The sequence below is a fragment of the Notamacropus eugenii genome, chromosome 4, assembly GCF_028372415.1.
Source record: "Notamacropus eugenii isolate mMacEug1 chromosome 4, mMacEug1.pri_v2, whole genome shotgun sequence".
Classification (NCBI taxonomy): domain Eukaryota; kingdom Metazoa; phylum Chordata; class Mammalia; order Diprotodontia; family Macropodidae; genus Notamacropus; species Notamacropus eugenii.
Window position 1 is genome coordinate 424,982,020 of NC_092875.1, and position 22,857 is coordinate 425,004,876.

The window sequence follows — 22,857 nt, forward strand, 5'->3', positions numbered from 1 at the left end:
CACAGGAGAGCAAGGATGCGAGACAGAACTACCATCCACAATAATATTATGGAAGGGTGATTAATGTGGGTGGCAAAGACCAAAGAAACACCCCAAAACACGATTTCAACAGCTGCTCACTCTGACCTTTTCAAAGATGAGTGTTTGTTTGTAGTGGAGGCCTGATGAGAAATAAACTTGATAGGACGTCGTAACACAACAAAATCCATTTAGGGTAGCATCGAGGTGTTACAGCGATTTACCCAGGAAACACAAACTATGAACATACACAGAGACAATAACTCAGATTTACATAACATGGTAAGGTTTACAAAGGGCTTGTCATATACCACACACACACACACACACACACACACACACACACACACACACACACACACACACACACAGTTACCACGCCAGTGCTGATCCGCACGTTAACTTGTGCATGTGTTTTGTGTCTATGTGAATGCATACACTCCTGTTTATGTGTGTCAGTATCTTCATGAAATAGGATAAGCCCTTCATAAATCTTAAAACTGATAGAAATGGAGATGAAAACACCAGGCCAAAACTCTGTGTGTAGGTGGTGCTGATCTGACTGGCACAGCAGCTCCAGGATGTAGGCACAGCATTCTTATTTCCACTTTACAGATGAGGAAACTGAGCCTCTAAGAAGCTAGAAATCCCATCACCAGCCTGGAATTCATGCCCAGCCTGGGATTCCAATTTCAGTACTCTTTCTTTTACCCCAGAACAACTTCCAACTCTAGTGAGTGGATTTTAACACCCAAAATTCCCAGGACTTTCCTGGGCTGGTTATATAAGGATATTCCACAAAAATATGACCCACTTCAAGAACTAGGAATATATACATTTTCCTGCTTCTACCAGCAATCACGTCCTGGGACTAGTTCCTGCCCCAGAAGGAACTAGAAAAATAGCTTCAGCGGTTACCTGCAAATTTCAATATCTCTGTTGCTCTCTTACTAGAATCCATGGTGGCTGCTCAGAACACACCTCAGCTTCCCCCAGTTTCAGCCCGTTGCAAAAATTATTGGACTGGGCTCTCAAGAATTTGGAGAGGGTGACAAATTCTGTTATTCTGAATACTTCTGGAGTAAGAGTTTCAAACAATTCAAAGTTTATGCAATTCCACCTCTATCTAATTCCACCCCTTTCCTCCCAATACAATCTCAGGCAAGTGGTCACACCAAACTCAGTTAGAAGAGGTTTAAGAATGTGGAACTCACTGTCTCCCTAAAGCAAGATGTTCCACTTGGTTACACAGCAAGTTTCAGCCTCTTTGCCCTTCCCCTTACCCCAAACATACAGATAACAAAGGATCTTGTTCTTTGTACATGACATTCCGTCTAACTGTTCCTCATGCCCACAAGACTCCCTACCCTCCACCTCTTAGAATACCTAGTTTCCTTCAACTCAGCTCCAACACCACCTTCTGCAGGATGCCTTTCCTGTCCCGATCCCAAACCCCACCCCCAGCTAATAGAGCCTTCCCCTCTATTTACCTTTCATCTATTCTGCAGGTTATCTTGTATGTTATTTCCATGCATTTACTAGAACATAAGCTCCCTGAGGTATTCTTTGTAGCCAGCCCTTAGCACTGTGCACTTAATTATTATTAGCACTTAATAAATACCTGATTTATAGGAGGGGAAGATGTCCTGGAACAATGTCTTGGAACAGTAAAATATTATCCAGGTTACCGAGCATATTGGCAACCTTAAACAAGCATTTTGCTTACTTAAGGAAGAAAAACTTAATTTCAAACTTATGACCATAAATGCCTATGCTTACAGATTACTTGCTGAGAAAAAGAAAATCAGGTTATCTTTTCTGCTCTACCTGAGCCAGGTTTTTAAAGAGCATATGAAGTCAATTTCCTGAACATAAGACAGACACAGATTCGAACAAAAACAACCCAAGACTACTAACAAACCACGTGACCTTGGGCAAGTCACCTTCCCACCTCTGGGTCATCTTTAAAATGAGAGGTTGGGCCTAAACAATCTTGGAAGGTCTCTTCTGACTTTAACTCTATAAATAAAATGCAAAAGCCAAAACAAGATGAATTTGTCTTGTCCCCAACTGTACTTGTAACGTAAACAAGCTCAATTTCACACACCTGCCTAAATCTTCTCCCTCAAGTCTAGCTACTTTTGCTGCAGTTTGTTCAGGGGAAGTAGCTTATGCTTAACCACAAAGAACAATAACATTCATTTAAAAAAAGAAATAAAACCAGCCATCTGGGAAGAGCGTGCCTTTCCACCAAGACACACAGAGGGGTCCTGTTAACATGCCGTGCTTTGGAGTTTTTGTCTCCAGGAAGGTACAGTTCTTTCTGCAGGTTAAGCAAATAATGTCCTTTCTTGATCTCACATCCCTGACGAATGACTCCTCATGGTCTAACAGTGGTAAGTGGCCACTGCCTCACATGGAGCCAAGTTTCTGTTAAAGGCTCCCTTGAAATGCAGTAAACACTAGACTCAGAATAAGAGCCACTTGGGTTGAAATCCCAGCTCTTATACTTACAAGCTGTGTGACTGGCAAATCACTTCACTGCTTGAGATCTGTTTCCTCCTCCGTAAAATGAGGGAGCTGAATTGGTCCAAAATATTCACTGACTCCCTACTAAACTCCTGGGCTGGCAGTGAAGACCCTCCAGAGTTGGCTCCTCCCTACCTTTATGAAATAGGATAAGCACTTTGGAAAAAAATTTTTTTTGGTACTTTGTAAATCTTAAAACTGAAATAAATGTATATAAAATATTAGTCCAAAACTGTGTGTGTGGGTGGTGTTGATCTGACTGGCATAGTAGCTCCATGGTGTAGGTAGTCAGAGTATTCTTATTTCCTTTTTATAGACGAGGAAACTGAGGCTCTAAGAAGCCTGGAATTCCAATTTCAGTCCTCTTTCTTTGGTCAAAGTGGACAAGAGGGGGAGAAAATACTTTGGTGAGAGCTCCATTCTAGTTAAGGCTGAAATCTTGGGCAATCTAAGTAGCCACAGCCGATAGGTCAGTCATCCTGACATCTGTTTAATGGCATCTTTTGCCTATCCCCTGTTAAAGGGCCTGGAGTGTAGTCAGGATTACAAACATCTGTGGATAAAATAAACTCTCTTTCCCCATATCTGACTCAGTTGTGAGGCAAGAGCTTTGGACTGTTTCCTGGAGGGTGAGTTCTTCAAAACAGGTGTCCTACACACACAATTTATCCTAAAGATCAGTGAGAGGTGTCTTGGTAGGGCTTATCTGTTTTAGTACATGTAGTTTTTATTAAACTAATATAAAGAGATGAGAAGCAGTTTGTGGAAAACTACTTCAGCGAAAACAGAGCATTGGCCCAGGAGTCCCGGAACCTGGGTTCAAATTCCACTTTTAATACTGACAAACAGTGTGACCTTGGGCACATCCCTTAACCTCTTGAGTGTCAGTTGACTCATCTTTAAATGAGGGAGTTGGACCAGATGGCATCTGAGGTTCCTTCCACCTCTAGGTATTTAATCACCTTATATAGGACACCCATATAGTTCCACATGACCCAGCCTCTTTAAACAGGCTGGTGGAAGCCCCGGGCTATTTTCACCAGATATAGAAACATAATGGGGCAAGGGCCAACACCTCCATCACAGGGGCAACCCTCACTATACACCAGCAGATGACAGGTATACAGGTCGAGTGAGTTATCTCATGGAATGAGTTTCCTCATGCTCATTTATATCTCATCCACAGAAAAACTACCTGATATGCTTATACCCTGGAAGTAGTGCCCTGACTTTTCAAGGAGTTCTGTGGTAATTCTTCCTTATCTGGGAACTCTGAGCTTAGTAATACCTCCAACACCTCAGGATGACACAATGATGACACAGTGACCAGAGAAGTTCCTTCACCTTGGCTGCATTAATAGTTTGGCACCATATTTTAAGCTCAAGTTGAGGCTGTATTGCATCCATAGGGGAGACAAGGACGCTAACAGGGTTAAAAAACTGCTCCATAAGAACAGGTAAAAGAAACAAGGAATGTTCAGACTGAAGAAGGAAAGGCTAAAAAGGGACAGACACAAGTTAGGTTTGTAAGTATTTGAAAAATGGAAGAATTAGACTTGTTTAATTCCGGTGCCTTTCCCCTCTCAATCATTTCTTATCTGTTCTGTATATAGCTTATTTGTACATCACCTTTTTGCATGTTGTCTATCTACCCCATTGGTTTGGAAGCTCCTTGAGGGCAGGGAATATCTTTTGACTCTTTTTGCATCTTCAGCACTCAGTACACAGCCTGGCACACAGTGGGTGTTTTGCCTGGTTCCAGAGGGTAGGATTAGGGCAGTGGATGGAAGTCATAAGTGGCAGTTTTGTGCTTCATAGATAAAAAAACTTCCTAATGATTAGATAACTCAAAGTGGAATGGGTTGCCTCAGTAGATAGTGAGTTCTTCATCTCTTAAGACCTACAGGATCACAGATTTAAGACTACAAATGGCATCCATTAAAACTCCCTCCTTTTACAGATGAGGAAACTGAGACCTAAGAGAGATTAAGGGGATTGCTTCAGGTCCCTCAAGTATTAAGTGGCAAGGCTTGGATTCTAACCCGGGTTGTCTTGACTCCAAATACAGGTCTCTTTCAATGAGCTTCGATGGTACCAGGCTGAAAGATCAATTGTTGAGGATCCTCTTGATAGAAGACTCATTTGTCCTCCTGGTTCCCTTCCAACTAGAGAGATTCTAAGATTTTTAAGGTTCTTTGAAGACTGTACTACCCCCCTTATCATGCCCTCTTTCCTCATTCCCCCATGTCAGTTCTCCTAAGGAAGTACCCACGGTGATAAAGCTGGAGATCCTTGGAGCAAGCACAAGGTACCCATAAATAACGTGCTTACAAAATGCTCTCCCATAAAATCACGTGTCATCCTTGCTGCTCATCTTTCCACTTTAATTGTCTGGCCCATCATCTCTTCTACCACCCCTGGAAAACATCCAGGGAAGAAGTCAAAATGAGAATTTATCACTTTTCAACTTCCCTGTTCTTACATTTTTATCTTCACTTACTGAGACATTACTTCTTTGAGAAGCAGCTTAGCAAGGCAAGCGCCAGACTTGGGAGCAGAACTGGGCTGACACCTTGTCCCTAACACTTACTACATATATACAAGACACTCAAACACCCTGAACCTCAGTTCCTTCATTTGTGAAATAAGGCTAGTAACACCTGTAGTAGCACCTCCCTCCCCGAGCTATTAGGAAGAGCTCTTCATGCTAAGTGTCTGATATTATTTTTACTTATTATACATGATTACTTTTTCTTTAGGAGGGAAAAAAATCATTAAAAACCATTTCATCAATGGTCTGACATTTTATCATTGCTATACTTTTTCTCTCAAAAGAAAAAAAAAATTCTCCAAACCTATATTTTTTGCTTTCAGATCACTAACAAAAAAAGGTTTACAACCTGACTGGTCCATAACAAATGTCCTTAGGACACTGGATCAGGTCTGATTCCATTTGTTCTCTGTGACACCCATGTCCTCCAAACACCCAGCCCAAGGTGATCACTCTAGAATAGAATCCTACGTCACTCAGGGCCTGTATCACTCATTCAGCACTTGTATTTTCATATATCTTGTTACCTCCAGTTAGATTCTATGCATAAAAGCAATTCCATTCGACAAATCTTCATTATGGATCTATGGGATAAGTCCTGGGGGAACAAAGTCTAGAGAAAGAGATGGGGAAAGATCAGAGAAGACTTCCTGAAAAACACAGCATATCTAAAAGAATAGGTAGATAATTATCAAAACAATCTGGTACTGGCTAAGAAATAAAGCGTGGTGGATAGATCAGTGGAATAGATTAAGTATACAACACATTACAGCAAATGACCATAGTAATCTAGCATATGATAAACCCAAAGGTCCAAGCTTTTAGAACAAAAACTCATTATTTGAAAAAAACTGCTAGGAAAACTGGAAAACTATGGCAGAAACTAGGTATAGAACAACATTTCACACCATATACCAAGACAAGATCAAAATAAATCCATGATTTATACATAAAAAAATGCATAATCAAATTAGGAGAGTATGGAATAATTTATCTATGGATAAAGAAAGAATTTAGGACCAAACCAAGATAGAGAGCAATACAAAATATAAAATAGATCATTTCAATTATATAAATTGAAGTTTTTTGCGTAAACAAAGCCAACACAGTGAAAATCAGAAGGAAAGCAAAAAACAGGGAAAATTTTTTTTTACAGAAAGTATCTCTGATAAAGGTCTCATTTCTCAAATATATAGAGAACTGAGTGAAACTTATAGGAATATAAGTCATTTCCTAGTTGATACATGGCCAAAGGATAGGAACAGGCAGTTTTCAGAAAAAAGATAGCAATGCTATTTATAGTCACTATGAAAAAAATGCTCTAAATCACTACTGAGTAGAGAAATGCAAATTAAAACAACCTTGAGGTACCACCTCATACCTATCAGGTTGGCTAATGTGACAAAAAGGGAAAATGATAAATGTTGAAGGAGACCTAGGAAAACTGGGACATTAATGCATCATCTAAGGTAGAGTTGTGAATGGATCCAACCATTCTGGAGGGCAAATTGGAACTATACCCAGAGGGTTATAAAACTGTGCATACACTTTGATCTGGCAACACCACTGCTAAGTCTCTATCCCAAAGAGATTTTTTACAAAAAGGGAAAAGCACCTCTCTGAACAAAAATATTTAGAGCAGCTTTTTTTTGTGATGGCAAAGAATTGAAGGGATGCCCTTCAACTGGGGAATGGCTGGACAAGCTGGGGCATATGACTGTAATGGAATACTACTGTGCTGTAAGAAATGACAGGCAAGATGCGGTTTCAGAAAAGCCAGGGAAGACTTACATGAGCTGATGCAAAGTGAAGTCAACAGAACCAGGAGCACACTGTCCTCGTAACAGCAGCTTTTGTACTATGAAGAACTGTGAATCTGTCCTCAGCAACACAATGATCCAAGGTGATCCCAAAGGCCTCCTGATGAAACATGCCATCCACTTCCAAAGGAAAAAACTGGTGTTGTCTGAATACAGACTGAAGCATACTATTTTTCACTTTTTTTTTTTTTTTGCTGAGTCTTCTTGATGAAAATGAGTAATATGGTAACGTTTGACATGATTTCACATGTATAACCTATATTGGATCGCTTACCATCTTAGGGTGGGAGGGAGAGGAATGGAACTGGAACTCAAAACTTAAAAAGAAAAATCAAAAATTGTTTTAACATGTAATTGGGGAAAAAAATAAAATATTTTTTAAAAATAGGTAGATACTCAACAGGTAAGGGAGTATGGGAAAGCATGCCAAGTGATAAAGAACATGGTATATGGTAAGGAGATGAGGGGAGGCTGCCACAGAAGTTGATTAGCGAGTGGTGCTAGATTACCGAGGGTCTTCAATGAAAGGGGGAAAGAGTTTACATTTTGATACCTGATATCTGAGGATGACCATACCACTACAAGGAAGCGTCATTTGGAAACAGTATGAAAGACAGATTAAAAGTAGAGAGAAGATAACTGGTCAGGAGGCTGCTGCAACTGTCCATCTGGGGGATGATTTATTCCCGTACTAAGGTGATGACAGTGGGAACTGAACAAAGGGATCAGATGGCCAGGACATTGCGGAGTTAGAAGAGGTATCATCATCTACCCAGAGCCAGAGGGATCTTGTAAGAGCCCACAGGCCATCTCGTTCAACCCCTTCTTTCTGTAGATGAGGAAACAGGCCCAGAGATAATAAAACACTTACCCAGGGTCACACAGCTAGTAAGGGTCAAATGTGGGATATGAACCTAGCCCAAGACTCTTCACTGTACAATGCGGCCTCCTGTTCTCGCTCTAGTCTTTGCTGTTCAGTCATATCAGTCTTTTCTGACTTTTCATGACTCCTTTTGGGGTTTTCCTGGCAGAGATACTGGAGTGGTTTGCCATTTCCTTCTCCAGCTCATTCTACAGATGAGGAAACTGAGGCAAACAGGGTTAAGTGACTCGCCCATGGTCACACGGCTAGTAAGTATGATTTGAACTCAGGCCTTTCTGATGCCAGGCGCAGCAGTCTATCCCTGCACCACCTACCTACCCAGTTTTCACTATGCTGTTTTCCCTACTTTAAATCTCGGTCCAGGAAACAGAAATGTGTATGAGACATTCCCACTTCCTGATTACTCCTAACTTGGCATCTGCCTTGGGGAGCCAGATCCATCCTTTACTTCTAGGGTGAATAATATCCTATTTAAAAAAAAAATTTCACGTGCCAAGTATTTGTTGACTGACTACCTACATGGGCTGAGAAGGATGAATAAAAGATAATAATACTGGTCTTAAACACAGGAGACAAAATGAAAATGGTCATCACTGACAGAAATAACCAAGTCAGATTTAGAGGTGAAAGAAAGTTAAATTCAATAGGTAAAGAAGGACTAGAGAAGACACGAATCACAGGGAAGAACACGGCATATGGGGGGCAGTTCTGTTGGAACAAGATACACATTCTATTACTGGAATGTTAAGTAGCTCAGTATGGTACTTGCTGCATTTGAGGTGCAGGTGGAAGATCCAAGCTGTTCATTAGTAGCTAACATTCAAAAGAAAAAGGTCAGGGCTAAAAATGTTGATTTGGGAGTTTTCTAGATAGAAGTAGTGGTGAAATCATAGGAGGAACAGAGATCACCAAGCGAGAGAGTGGCTAAATCCCAAAACGTGGCCAATCCCAACCATAAGGGATGAGGAAGAGTATGCAGGAGGAAAACTGTCAAAAGTTAGAGTTCTAGAAGGTAAGGACTGAAAAGTCACTGGATTTGGCAATTAAGAGGTCAATGGTGACTCTGGAGAGTACTTTCAGTACAACAGATGACAGCCTTCAAGGAGACAGTATGGGTGGCGAGGAAGCAGAGTCTTTTGGATATGAATTACTTCTTCACGAAATACAGCTGAGAAGGAAAAGAATTGGAGCAAGAGAGGTTAAGGGAAAGCTTTTCTAGGGTTAGAATTAATAATGTCTGTGAGGGCAAGTAGGGGGAATGGTCTGTAGAGTCCCCAAGCCTGGAGTCAGGAAGACATCTTCCAGAATTCAAATCTGGCCTCAGACACTAGTTGGATGACCCCAGGCAAGTCACAACCCCCTTGGTCTCAATTTCCTCATCTGTAAAATGAGCTGAAAATGGCAACAGCAAACCACTCCAGAATCCATCTTTGCCAAGAAAATCCCAAATGGGGTCACGAAGAGTAGGACATGACTGAAAAACAACAAACACTAATGTCTGTAGGCATATGGAGAGGTGTGGAGAAGGAGAGCGTCAGGATCTTGGGAGATGGACAGATCTTTGCAAAGCTGAGGCTGGAAGGAGTTGGTGTATGGCTGAAAGGTGCAGAAGGTTGTTGAAATCTAAGAAGCTGAAAAGGCCTGTGTGGTTCAGGATGCCAAAGAGATTACCAAAATAAATGCTGAAGCCCCTGAGGTTGATGAGACAAGATGAAGTGGAGACAAAAACTGAGTTAGGTGTTCATGTCACTGAGAAAATTGGGAAAGCAACTTGGAGTCCAGAATAATACAACAAGGATAAAGAGAAACAACTAGAAATTGATGGCAGGAATTTCAAAGCCAGGAAAGACAAGTCCTGTAATTTTATGGACTCACATAATTATCACAGAAATCACAAGGCCCTGATCCGTACCTTCCACAAAGGGGACCGTTAATGAATTGTTGGTCATTGATTGTGCAGGTAAAAGGGACAGGCTGTCAAAGGGATAACTGTGGGTACAGGTTCCAGGTGGGTCCGGATGCCAATCACCTAGAAAGTTTGTCTTCACTGGTGCTTTCCCAAGGAACAAAATACACTGTTTTTTCAGTGTATTATTAAATACATCAAATAGCAACTGCATGAAAGGAAAGGTAAAATTCAACAGGAAATAAACTTACAGCTTTAAAAATCTTGCACTTGTCTATGTAGTAGGAGAGCAGGAAAGGACCTTGGACATCATCTAATTCAACAAGGCCTCCCCTACTATTTTAAAGATGGCTCAGACAAATCAAGTGACTTGCTCAAAGCCGCACAGATGTAACTGGCAGAGCTGGGATCTGAACCCAAATATGGCTCTTTACACTGTCTTTCAACTTGTGACCTGGTCGCTACACCGGAGCTGATCTTTTTTTGTTGTTAATGGGGTTAAGTATGATTTTATTCAGGGCTTCACTCGATAGCTCAAAAAATTATCCTCCTCTTTACTTTAAAAAAGCAGGGGTGGTAGTGGTTATTGTTATAACTGGCCCACTAAATCACAGGAGAAGGGCAGCTAGGTGGCACCTAGTGGATAGAGGACCAGGCAGGGAATCAGGAAGACTTATCTTCCCGAGTTCAAATCCAGCTTCAGACACTTAGCTGTGTAACCCTGGGCAAATCACTTAACTCTGGTTGAGTGTTTCCACATCTGTAAAATGAGCTGGAGAAGGAAATGGCAAAAGTAACTTTATACAAGAAAACCCCTCAAAATGGGGTCATGAAATTGGACGCTAAACAAAAAGCCATAGGAGATTGGTCAGCAGTACTTTCTGAAAAGAAGAAGCTCTTCTATGAACTACAATATTGTCCTAATCCCCTAAATCTATTCTGTATAAAACCTGAACACAGGGTTATTTTCCAGGATAAATTTGGATTATTTTTTCATTTCAAAAAGATATAAGGATAGTATATTTGGACCAATCTCAGAGGGTTTACCCTCCCAATTATAGCTGGTTTGGAGCTGAGGAGCCTTAACAACTCACCCAGTCCAACCCCCTAGGGATATTAAGTGGTTTGCTTAGGTTGCATAGATTTACCAGGATTATAACATCTTTTTTTTTTTTTAATCTTGGATAATGTTGGGTAAAGAGCAGGCACCCAACAAACACTGTTGAAGAAATCAGTCTATAGAAAGGAATATACCTTTTTTCTCGTAGTACATGGCACATATATAAAAACTGACCGTATACTACGGCATAAAAACCTCCCAATCCAGTGCAGAAAAGCAGAGATAGTCAACGCAGCCTTCTCAGATCATAATGAAATAAAAATTATATATAATAAAAGGCCATGGAAAGAGAGATGAAAAATTAATTGGAAACTAAATAATTTAATCCTAAAGACTAAGTGGGTTAAACAACAAATCATAGAAATGATCAACAACTTCATTCAAAGAATGACAATACTGAGACATCCTACCAAAACTCATGGGATGCTGCAAAAGCAGTTCTTAGGGGAAGTTTTATATCATTGAACACCTACATGAATAAAATAGAGAAAGAGGAGACCAATGAATTGGGAATGAAGCTGAAAAAGCTAGAAAAAGAACAAATTTAAAATCCCCAAGAAAATACCAAATTAGAAATACTGAAAACCAAAGGAGAGATTAATAAAATTGAAATTAAGAAAACTATTGAACTAATAAACAAAACTAAGAGTTGGTTTTATGAAAAAACCAATAACATTGATAAACCTTTGGTCAATTTATTCAAAAAAGGAATAAAACCAAATTATCAATATCAAAAATGAGGAAATTAAAACAATAGCTAGAAATTACTTTGCCCAATTGTATGCCCATAAATTTGACAATCTAAGTGAGATGAATGAATATTTAAAAAAATATAAATTGTCTAGATTAACAGAAGAGGAAGTTGAATACTTAAATAACCCCATCTCAGAAAAAAAAAATTGAACATCAATAAACTCCCTAGGAAAAAATCTCCAGGGCCGGATGAATTTACAAGTGAATTATATTCTGATACCTAAACCAGGAAGAGTCAAAACAGAGAAAGAAAATTATAGACCAATTTCTCTAATGAATATAGATGCAAAAATCTTAAATAATATATTAGCAAAAAGAATACAGTAACTTATTATGAGAATAATACCTTATGATCAGGTAGGATTTATATCAGGAATACAGGGCTGGTTCAATATTAGGAAAACCATCAGCATGACTGATCATATTAACAACAAAACTAACAGAACCATATGATTATCTCAATAGATGCAGAAAAAGTTTTTGACAAAATACAACACCCATCCTTATTGAAAACACTGGAGAACGTAGGAATAAATGGAGCCTTCCATAAAATAATAAGTAGCATCTACCTAAAACCTTCAGCAAGCATCATACGTAACGGGGAAAAGCTAGATGCATTTCCAATAAGATCAGGGGTGAAACAAGGATACCCATTATCACTGCTGTTATTCAATATGGTACTAGAAATGTTAGCTTTAGCAATAAAAGAAAAAGAAATTGAAGGAATTAGAATAGGCAAAGAAGAAACTAAGTTATCACTCTTTACAGACGATATGATGATTACACTTAGAGAATCCTAGAGAATCAAGTAAAAAACTACTCGAAATAATAAACAATTTTGGCAAAGTTGCAGGTTACAAAATAAACCCACTTAAATCATCTTCTTTTCTATATATTACTAACAAAGCCTAATAGCAGGAAATAGAAAGAGAAATCCCATTTGAAGCTATGATGGTAGACACTATAAAATATCTGGGAGTCTACCTGCCAAAACAAACCCAGAAATTATATGAACACAATTACAAGACACTTTTCACACAAATAAAGTCAGATCTATGTAAGTGGAAAAACATCAGTTGCTCGTGAGTAGACTGAGCTAATATAACAAAAATGACAATTCTACCCAAATTAATTTACTTATTCAGTGCCATACCAATCAAACTACCAGAAAATTATTTTCTACAGCTAGAAAAAAAATATCAAAATTCATCTGGAAGAACAAAAGGGTCCAGAATATCAAGGAAATTAAAGAAAAGAAATACTAAGGGAAGGTGGCCTAGCTCTACCAGATCTCATATTGTATTAAAAAGCAGCAATCATCAAAACTACTTGGTATTGGCTAAGAAATACAGGGGCAGACTAGTGGAATAAGTTAGAGACTCAAGACACAGTAGTCAATGAATATAAGTCTACTGTTTGATTAAACCCAAGGACCCCAGCTTCCGGGATAAGAACTCACTGTTTGACAAAAACTGCTGGGAAAACTGGATAACAGTGTGGCAGAAACTGGACATAGACCAATGCCTGATACCTTACACAAGAATAAAGTCCAAATGGACACATGATCTAGGTATAAAGGCTGATACTATAAACAAATTAGGGGAGCAAGGAATAGTGTATTTGTCAGATTTATGGAGGATGAAGAAATTTATGACCAAACAAGAGACAGAGAACATTATGAAGTGCAAAATGGATAATTTTGATTACATTAAATTGAAAAGTTTTTGCACAAACTCAATGCAACCAAGATTAGGAGGGAAGCAGAAAACTGGGAAAGAATTTTTCAAGTAGTGTCTGTGATAAAGACCTCATTTCTAAAATACATAGAAAACTGAGTCAAATTTATAAGAATACAAGCCATTGTCAATTGATAAATGGTCAAAGGATATGAAGAGGCTGTTTTCAGAGGAAGAGATTAAAGCTATCCGTAGTCATATGAAAAAATATTCTAAATCACTAGTGATTAGAGAGATGCAAATCAAAACAACTCTGAGGTACCACATCATACTTATCAGAGTGGCTAACATGACAAAACAGGAGTATGATAATGTTGGAGAAGATGTGGGAGAGTTGGAACACTAATTCATTGTTGGTGGAACTGTGAGCTGATCCAGCCATTCTGGAGAGCAATCTGGAACTATGCCCAAAGGGCTACAAAAATGTGCATACCCTTTTACCCAGCCATATCACTTCTAGGACTGTATCCCCAAGAGATCATAAAAATGGGAAAGGGTCCCACATGTACCAAAATATTTATAGCAGCTCTCTTTGTGGTGGTCAAGAACTGGAAATCGAAGGGATGCCCATTAATTGGGGAATGGCTGAACAAGCTGTGATATATGAAAGTAATGGAACACTATTGTGCTAAAAGAAATGATGAACAGAAAGACTTCAGAGAGGCCTGGAAGGACTTATATGAACTGATGCTGAGTGAAAGGAACAGAACCAGGAGAACTTTGTACACTGTAACAACCACAGCGCAGGAGGACTTTTTCTGGTAGACTTAGACAACCACAGCAACGCAAGGACCTGAAACATTCCCAATGGACTCTTGAGGCAAAATGCCTTCCACATCCAGAGAAGGCTATGGAACAGGACTGCAGAATGAAGCAGAATATTTTCTCTTGGGTTATGTTTTGTTTTTTCTCATGGTTTCTCTCATTCATTTTAACTCTTCTATGCAACATGACTAAGGTGAAAACGCATTAAATAAGAATGTATGTATAGAACCCACATGAGATTGTGTGCCATCTTGGGGAGGGAGGGGGGAAGAAAGGGTAAAGAAGGAGAAGAAAATCTAAGACTTATGGAAGTGATTGTAGAAAACTGAAAACATAAATGAATTTAAAAAAAGAAATGAGTCTATTATTTTGATATTGCACCTCACTGCTTTCCTCTCTTCCCCTCGGGATAATCTAAATTGTTTGTAAGGTCAGTAGCCTTTGAAACCAGACTTAGGCTGCCTCTGTTCCAGAACTTCATGGACAGAACAAACTTTTTAACTCCTCCCCCTACTTCTCAGGTAAGGTCATCACTTAATCTAATACTTACTTAGCCTTTTGCCACAGGGGAGTAAGCCTTTTGTTGTATTTCTGTCTTTTTAGTATGCTTAACTCTCCCTGACTCCATTTATTCAAACCATTTAGGGTTTTCTTGGCAAAGACTGAAGTGGTTTGCCATCTTCTCCAGCTCATTTTACAGATAAGGAAACTGAGACAACCAGGGTTAAGTGACTTGCCCAAGGTCACACAACTAGTAAGTGGCTGAGGCTGGGTCTGAACTCAGGAAGAGTTTCTGACTCCCTGTCTGGCACTCTAACCTAGGAGTAAGCCTAAGGTCCTTAATTGCCCATCTAGGATTCAGTGCTTATCCAATACCAAGTGTAGAGACTGTAGAAAAAAGGCCCATGCATAAGTACAGGGCAGTACTGCACAGTATAAACCAAAGCACAAACCTGCAAGATCTTCACCTTACAAACTCTTCCCCATGATTTATGTATTCACTTCTGCATGTCACAAATCTAGTGAAAAGGTTGGAATGTACCTAGATATATCTTCAAGCAGATCATGACCAGAAGGTAAAAATTTTAAATGTTCCTGGACAAGACTGAAGGCATTGGCTAATCTATATTTTTTGTTGGGAACAATAATTAAATCAGTTTAGAAAACAAAGGGTGAGGAACATCCCTGTACCAATATAACTGTCTTAAGTACTGAGACTAGCCAAAAGTCACAAATCCAGTATGTGTTAAGATGAGGGACACCAGATCCTGATAGCTCTGTCCCCCATATACCATTTCATAATTCAATGGACTCTCCAAACTGAGATCTGCAAATATAATACATCTGGAAACACTATTGGATTTAGAGTCTGAAGACCAGGATTCAAGTCCTGATTCTGACATATACTTACCTGTCTTGCCCTAAGACCTTATTCTTACCAACTTTCTCATCTGTGGAAAGAGGGGGTTGAACTCCACGGGCCCCTTTCCATCTCCGAACCTATGATCTGGTGCTTAGCGGTCATCCCTAAAAGTTTTCTACTAACTCCTGGAAGTGTTGCAGTACAACAAGCAAACTTCAGGCTTTCAGACTTACCTGAACTATTCTCTTTGGATTGCCTGGGCCTGCGGGCAATTACAAAGTCCTTTTCCCTGGCTTTCACCTTCTGCTTCTTGGGCGGAGGGGCTGGCGTGAGGAGCAGCTCCTGGGGGATGTTTTCAGTGTCCACCTTTTCCTTCTCCAGAACTGCAACCCCCATGCCTGAGAGCAGATCCGAGGTCTTGTGGAGGTCCCAGCCCCACGTGAAGGTGAAATTAACATTGCTGTTTGTATCGGGAATCTCCTGGAGGTGTTTCCTGCAGGAAATTGACAAGCTTTCCATCAATGAGCATCCCCCCCACGAAGCGTCCGAGCCAAACCAACCCGGGCTGGCACAGGCAGCGAACGCACAGGGGAGTCTCAGCCGTCCGGGTGGCTGCTAAGTGGTGAGCTGGGGTACATGTGCATTTATCTAAAAAGCCTAGAAGGGGAGGGGGAGACGGGGGAGAGGAGGAAAAAACACGAACCCCCACGCCCGGCCGGGGAGGCTGGAGAGAAGCTCCCAGAGCCACGAGGCCAGAGCCTCCATTGGCCAACTTACCGTGCCCCTAAGCGCCTAAGCGGGGAAGGCTAAACAGCGCAGGTCCAGGGGAGAGGCACAGCATCCACATTTTCCTTCTCCTCCATACCTCCGCTGTGCACCCCCGCAAATAGGTCTGGTTACCTGTGCATGATGGACTTGCCGGGGCAGACTAGGGGATTTAAGTCCTCGCATGAATGGCTCAGCCCCGGATCTCCAGGCTTCCCGCGTCCACGAGCCGCAGCCGCACCTCCACGCCCCGCAGGCAGAGCCGGACCCAGCAGGGCAGCGTCCCATTCAACCCGCGCGCGGAACCTTTTCCCTCTCTCGGTAGGCGGCCCCGGACAGGCGCGCTGCCTGCTGGGATTTGTAGTCTCCTTCCTCCTGCCAAATCGTCGGTCTGCGGCCGTCTCTTCAGCCCACTCTTCGTATTCTCGCGCGCCCCTTCTCACTTCTCCTCCCACTCCGGCCCCGCCTACGATAACCCAGAAGCCCCTGCGGGGCGGGACGCCAGCGAGGCCTGGGGAGAGCGGTGACGTAGGCACGAGGAAGCGGAAGGGAAGGAGGGGGCCGGCGGAGAAATGTCACCGGCCTGAAGGCAGCCGGTGTTCCTGCGCTGCCTGGCGCCCTGCTCCGCGCTCACCCCGAGACGGCGGAGGCGCCGGCGGGTCCTCGCGGCCCCTCTGCCCGTTGGCCCACGGAGCCCCCCGGCGGGACGGTGAGATCGGGGCTCCGGGAACGCGCCGTGGGGGACGGCCGAGGCGGGGATGGCGACCCCGAGGGCCCGCCGCGCCTGCTGAGGGGGGCGCAGTCGTCCGGGTGAGTCGGGGGCAGCGGCCGGCGAGGGGCGGCTCCCCGGGATCCCGAGTCTGTCCTGGGAAGCATCACCACACTGCGGCCGGGGGTGGGGGTAGGCGTGGAAAGGAACGGGGGGGGTCGCCTGCCCCCTCCCCCGGGTCGTCACCCCGTAAGGTGCGGGTCCTAGGGCCCAGACGTGGAGGACATCCCCCCCGGGATGACGGAACCACTTCCGGGCCCCGGGCAGGACGGGCACCTGCGGCTCCGGGCGGGCCTCCCGGGGGGGGGGGCGGGGAGGACGCTTTCTGCTCCGCTGTTAGGCCCCCCCCGCCTAATGCCGCAGTCCCTGAGCAGCCTCCGGGTCCTGCTTCGGGTCCTGCCCCGGCTTTGCTCGGAACCGTGGAAAGATGACGTATCTGTGGGCACAATTAAGCCTCCTTCCCGCCGGATGTGAGTGGTTATTGATCTCAGTGGTCAGCTTCTTTGTGGATGGACGCACGGACGGACGGAGGCTGGGATGGATGGGGAGGGGGGTGCGTTCTCCCCTTTCCTTTCAGGGAATTCCTGATCCCGGAGGTTAGGGTGCCTGTGAGTCTGAAAATAAAAGGAGGCTTTGGGGAAACAAAAGGGTGATTGCTAAGCGGTAGCGACGATCGATACCTCTTGAATTGGCTGTCTTTATTTCAAACTACGTCAGCTTGAGGCTTCCTCTGCGTAGTTCACTAAACTGAGGTGGTTCTTGTAAGCGGATGATCTTTATTTTCCCAGCCATTTTTAGCTTCGTTATCGTGACATTATCGTGGCGGGGACGCGCCCTCGCCTCTTCTGTCAGTCCGGAAGGTTCGACAGTTCTTCCATCTCTCCTCTGGGGAAGAAGACATTCAAAAGAGCGTTTCAGTGCAAATAATTATGTTTTTATCCAAAAGAGTACGTCTAGGTCAAAGAGGACGTGTGCCCAAGCTACGTGCAAACCCTTTTGTCTTTACCCCTTTCCTTTGCACAGATCGTTGATAATTAACTAGTGACTACGGTTAGAAAACCTGGAGATACGGGAAGGGTTCCATAAAGACTGGCTGTCTGTCTGCGATATCCGTCTGCAGGCTAGGCTTTCTCTTGACTCATACCCTCTCTGGAATGTGGCGTCTTTGGTGTCGCTTAGTGTAAGGTCTGAAGTTCCAGTTTGTGAATTAGGAACATCTCTCATTCAGCCCTCACTTCAAAGGTGTGCAGGCTACGGGTGGGTGGACTGTGCAGGACCTCTTGTTGAACCTCCTGAGTGGAGCTCTAGAGAGCCCAGTCCTGCCCTGGAGGAACAGGTGTCCGCAGACTGCAGCCTCCTCAGCGTGCTTCATGGGGGTTAGTTTATTATTCATCATATTCAGTCCTGACCCATCATCTTAACTCCCTTCAGTTTATCTAAATTATTGAGAGTGTTAGCCTAAAACCAGCTTTTGTCCATTTTAAACTTGGAGTCATCCAGCCCATCAGCTTCAGTTAGATGTTTTCCACAAGCTTTGATTGCACCTGGCTTAGATTTAGCATTTCCTGAGTAATACAGACCCTTGATGAATTTTAGGTTTTTTTGTATTAAGGCTCACTTCCTTAACACCTCGTTTTGCATTTACACAAAGATATGATTCTTATTCCATGACCAGGATTATTGTAAAGAGATTTATTAGTGATCTAGGTAAGTGAGTTAATAATGGGCTTATTGTATTTGATGCCATTGAGCAGGGATTTGCCAACACTTTGGAAGCTTGAAATAGAATTCACAGTGATGGTAAAGGAGACCTGTCTCTATTGGACTAAATCCTACTGGGATGTGTAAGGTACTTGGTGGCAAAAACAGATACAGGGGGCGAATGGCAGAGCACGGACGTAACAGAATAAGAACAAGGAATCACAGCTGACTACAAGTGGAATTAGTTATAGGAATAAGGATAGTGTAATAGTATCAAAAAATCAAATATGCTAAGAATTCATTTTTATAGAAATAATGGCACTGAAGCCAGGCTGAAATTGTGGGAATAGTAGATGGAGAAAGCTGGCCTCAGTCAGGGAAACTTGGTTTGGTGCTGACATATTACCGACTGACCCTGGAACAGTCACTTTATCTCCAGTGCCTCAGGCATCTGCTTTGGTGGTGAAAGTTTACAGTTGAGAACTTGAGTTCTCTATGCCACTGAAATCACAGATCTCAACCACACTTATACTTGCCGCCTCAGCTGTAATGATTATCACCTACATTAAATAAGAACTGGGATGTAATCCTTTTAAGTTCTCTTTGGCTCTTAAACAAACAAAGAGGTAAAGGTATTAGGGATATTTGTTTACCTTGTGGATAAATGGGCAAGGTCCATGGTGTATAGTCAGAAATTTTAGGTACCTAAGTAGAATATTCCAGAAAGCGTCTCTTACTTTGTTAAATATAAAACATTCTCAAAGTAGGTATGACTTCCTTGGTTGATATTTGTAATGATAAAGGATAAAATAACTATGTGCCTTAAAGGCATATTTAATTAAAACTGACTCCTTGTCTTCCTACTTTACCCTCACATAATGTCCACCATAAGCAGTTAATCTTCAACTAATTCAGAAAGTTTAGTATTTCTTGAAAGTTTAATACTACGCTTTACGCTGCTCTGAATTTTTTTTCTCTTTACAACATTCTAGCATCTACTCTACCCTTTGTCATAGTTACTCTGGTTCTGCCTTTTGAGACTTCTTTAGTTTCTGGATCCTAAACATTGTAGGAGTTTCTCAAGGAGTTGATAGATGAAATAAATAGGGGTTATCTAATGTTTATCTTGAAGTATATGAAGAGTGTTCAAGGTGAAGATTACAGATCAATTTTTTTTATCACAAAGGATTGAACAAGAGAAATGAACTTAAATTCAAGAGAGAATTCTTGGAATTTATTTTTGTTACTAAATGTCATTTTTTTCTTTATTAATCTCTCCCATTCCCTTTATCTAAATCATGGATCAGGGTAAGAAAAAAACTAACCAAATAAAGCCCTCATTACAACAGCTGTAGGCTTATGAAACAAACTCCTACTTTGTGTCTGAAAATGCATGTCTTATGTATTTTAATTTATCACCACATTGTCAAGAGGTATCATGTTCCATCATTTTTTGGACTTGTGTTGGTCAGACTTCTAAAGTTTTCCAAATTTGTTTTACTCTACAATTTTGATATTGGGGAAAGTCGTTTTCCTAGTTCTCTTTGCTCTACATCATTTCATAGAGGTCTTTCTCGAACTGTCCCATTTTTTAAGTTTCTTTTGGCAAAGTAATGTTCTGTTACTTTTGTACACTGTGGCTTGGTTAGCCATTCCCTAATGAGAGGATACTCTTTTAGTTTCCAGTTTGGGGTTCTCATGAAAAGAATTGCTCTAAATATTTTTGTACAAATAAATCCTTTTCCTCTTTTTCTGATTTCATTGGAATATGGTCCTAGTAATGATATAGCTAGTTAAACAGGAATGAGCATTTTCATAGTTTGGGGGACATAGTTTAAAATTACTTTCCAGAATAGCTGTCCCAATTCAAAGTTCCACCAACGATGCACTAGTGTACCTGTTTTTCCCACAGCCCCTCCAACATTTGTTATTTTCTTCTTTTGTCACCTGCCAGTTTGATGGACTGTCTTGAAACTTGAAGTTGCTTTAATTTGCATTTCTCTACTTATTATTAATATAGAACTTTTTTTTCCCATAAAGTTGGTGATATCTTGTAAGTTCTCTTTCGAAAACTGCCAATGTGTGTCCTTTGGCCATTTATCTATTGAGGAATCGTTCTTATTATAAATTTTAATCACTTCTTGTATATCTTGTTTGTGAGACTTAGAAATCATTACTGTTATTAATTTGGAGCTTTGATTTTAATGAGATAGGAAATTTCATCTATCAGTACAGATCAACAGCAGTTCTGAAATTTGTAGCTTTTTAGTTTCCTAGGAAAGCAATTCTTGCCCAGAGTTGTACAGGCATTACCTGTCAGAACATGGACGTAAACCTAAGTCTTCCTTACTTTTCAACCACATGCCATTCCACCTAGGAAGTGATCTATCTCTGTACATATGGAGGAACTTTAGTTGACTGAGTAAATAGAGCACCAGACTGGAGTCAGGCAGACTCATCTTCTTGAGTTCAAATCCAGCCTCCCACTAGGCTGTGTGACCGTAGGCAAGTCACTTAATCCTGCTTGCCCCAGCTTCTCATCTGTAAAATGAGCTGGATCAAGAAATGGCAAGTCACTCTAGTGTCTTTGCCAAGAAAACCCCCAAAAGGGTCACAACTGTTGGCTAAAGAACGGTAATCTTTAAACTCAGGAATTAAAACTATTTTGGAAGTTAGCCTTTGAAACAAGGCTGTGATTTAGATCAGTGGTATCAAATGCAAATAGAAAAGAAGAGGCCAGTAATCTGTCCTTAAGGATTCTGGCAGGCTGCATATTGATTTTTGTTTTAAAATATAATGCTTTCTGTTTTCTTACATTTTTATTCATTTTGTTAATTTATTTCTCAAATACATTTTAATCTGGTACATGAGTATTGCTGTTTTGACATCTCTGATCTAGGTGTCTTATTAAAATGACATTGAATTTCTAAACCAATTTCTTTCCCATCCTCTCTTATACTTCCCCAAAAATCATACTATGATCTTAGATGTTCATCTGAACTGAGCTGCCTCCAAGGATGACATTCTGTCTCCTGCTTCTGTACCCAAAGAGGCTGCCCCTTATACTTACAGTGCTTTCCCTCTTTCCCTCTGTCTTTGGTTCGTCTCAAGCCTCAGTGCAAATGCTACCTTACTGATTACATAAAAAATTCTGTGATTTACTTACCTGTGAACATGTAACATACCCATCTCTTTCCCCCCACTGCCTTGAGAGCAGGAGCTTTCTTCTTTTTGTGCATAGGGCAGCTGGTGGCACAGTGAGTAAAGTGCTGGGCCTTGAGTTAGGAAGACCTGAGTTCAAGTTTGACCTCAGACACTTACCCACTGTGTGATCCTAGGCAGGTTACTTCTGCCTCAGTTTCTTCAACTGTAAAATAAGGATACTTATATTCACTCATCTTTCGTGGTTTTTGTGAGGATCATATGAGATAATGTTTACAAATTGTAAAAGCATTTCGCGCAGCGTCTGGCTTATAGTAGGCATTTAATAAATAAATGCTTATTTCTTTATTCCCCTTGTGCTCAATAATTCTGATATATTGAGTATGTTCTGTAGTATACCTGGTCCTGAGACTGATCAGTCTTCCTGTGATCTTGGTAGTTAGTTCACCTTTCTGGAGGTGTTTTCCATTTTGTAGATGAGGGAGGTGGAGCACATAAGAATCTGTATTACTTCCTCTGACCTTATAGCATTGCTGTGGGTGCTTATAGGAGAAGGAGGTTAGTTATAAACAAGGTGCCAAGAACACCTTGATGGTGTACAAAGGAGACTGGGGATGACCATTTGGAGCCAAGTGAAAGAAGCATATTGGCTTCCCCTTCATAAAGATGGACAAAATTTTTGCCATAGCAGAGAGATGTAGGAATGTGACCTTGCAAACCCTGGTTTGTAAGTAAATAAGATTTGGCAATTTCAAGGTTGTGATATCTGGGAGCTCACTTTTTAGTGGGTAAGATAGATGATGAGCCTAATCTAGGAGAAATATTGAGGATTAAAAGTAACATTAGGAAATTTTCACTCAAGGTATTTTTGGGGAAAGGGCCCCCCGGCAAGATGTAGGTAGACTTTATAATTTGATTCTAATGTGCCAACCAAAAAATTTGTATATGTGAAATGGTTGTAGTTTCAGGAACTTGAAAATTTTAAAAATAAAAATTTCAAGTTATTGAAACTTAAA

The 22,857-nt window shown here is 41.4% G+C and overlaps 2 protein-coding genes across 8 annotated transcripts in view; one reads left to right on the plus strand and one right to left on the minus strand.

The window, feature by feature from the left end:
* SKP2 (S-phase kinase associated protein 2) overlaps window positions 1-16,672 on the minus strand; it is a 31,496-nt gene extending 14,824 nt beyond the window's left edge. Inside the window, exons 1-2 of one of the 3 annotated variants that reach the window (XM_072605818.1) lie at window positions 16,345-16,672; window positions 15,678-15,937 (exon numbers count right to left, since the gene is read on the minus strand). In XM_072605818.1, coding sequence (XP_072461919.1) covers window positions 15,678-15,937; window positions 16,345-16,352 — 268 coding nt within the window. In that variant the 5' untranslated portion in view covers window positions 16,353-16,672. Of the gene's footprint in view, window positions 1-4,589; window positions 4,869-15,677; window positions 16,215-16,344 lie in introns of those variants that run through there. The other 2 variants (XM_072605816.1, XM_072605817.1) reach the window with 2 other exon arrangements.
* Window positions 16,673-16,887: 215 nt separating this feature from the next.
* Window positions 16,888-22,857, plus strand: part of LMBRD2 (LMBR1 domain containing 2) — a 59,457-nt gene continuing 53,487 nt past the window's right edge. For 3 of the 5 annotated variants that reach the window (XM_072605810.1, XM_072605814.1, XM_072605815.1), the window contains exon 1: window positions 16,888-17,019. The gene's annotated coding sequence lies outside the window, so the exon portion shown is untranslated. Of the gene's footprint in view, window positions 17,020-17,220; window positions 17,449-22,857 lie in introns of those variants that run through there. The other 2 variants (XM_072605813.1, XM_072605811.1) reach the window with 2 other exon arrangements.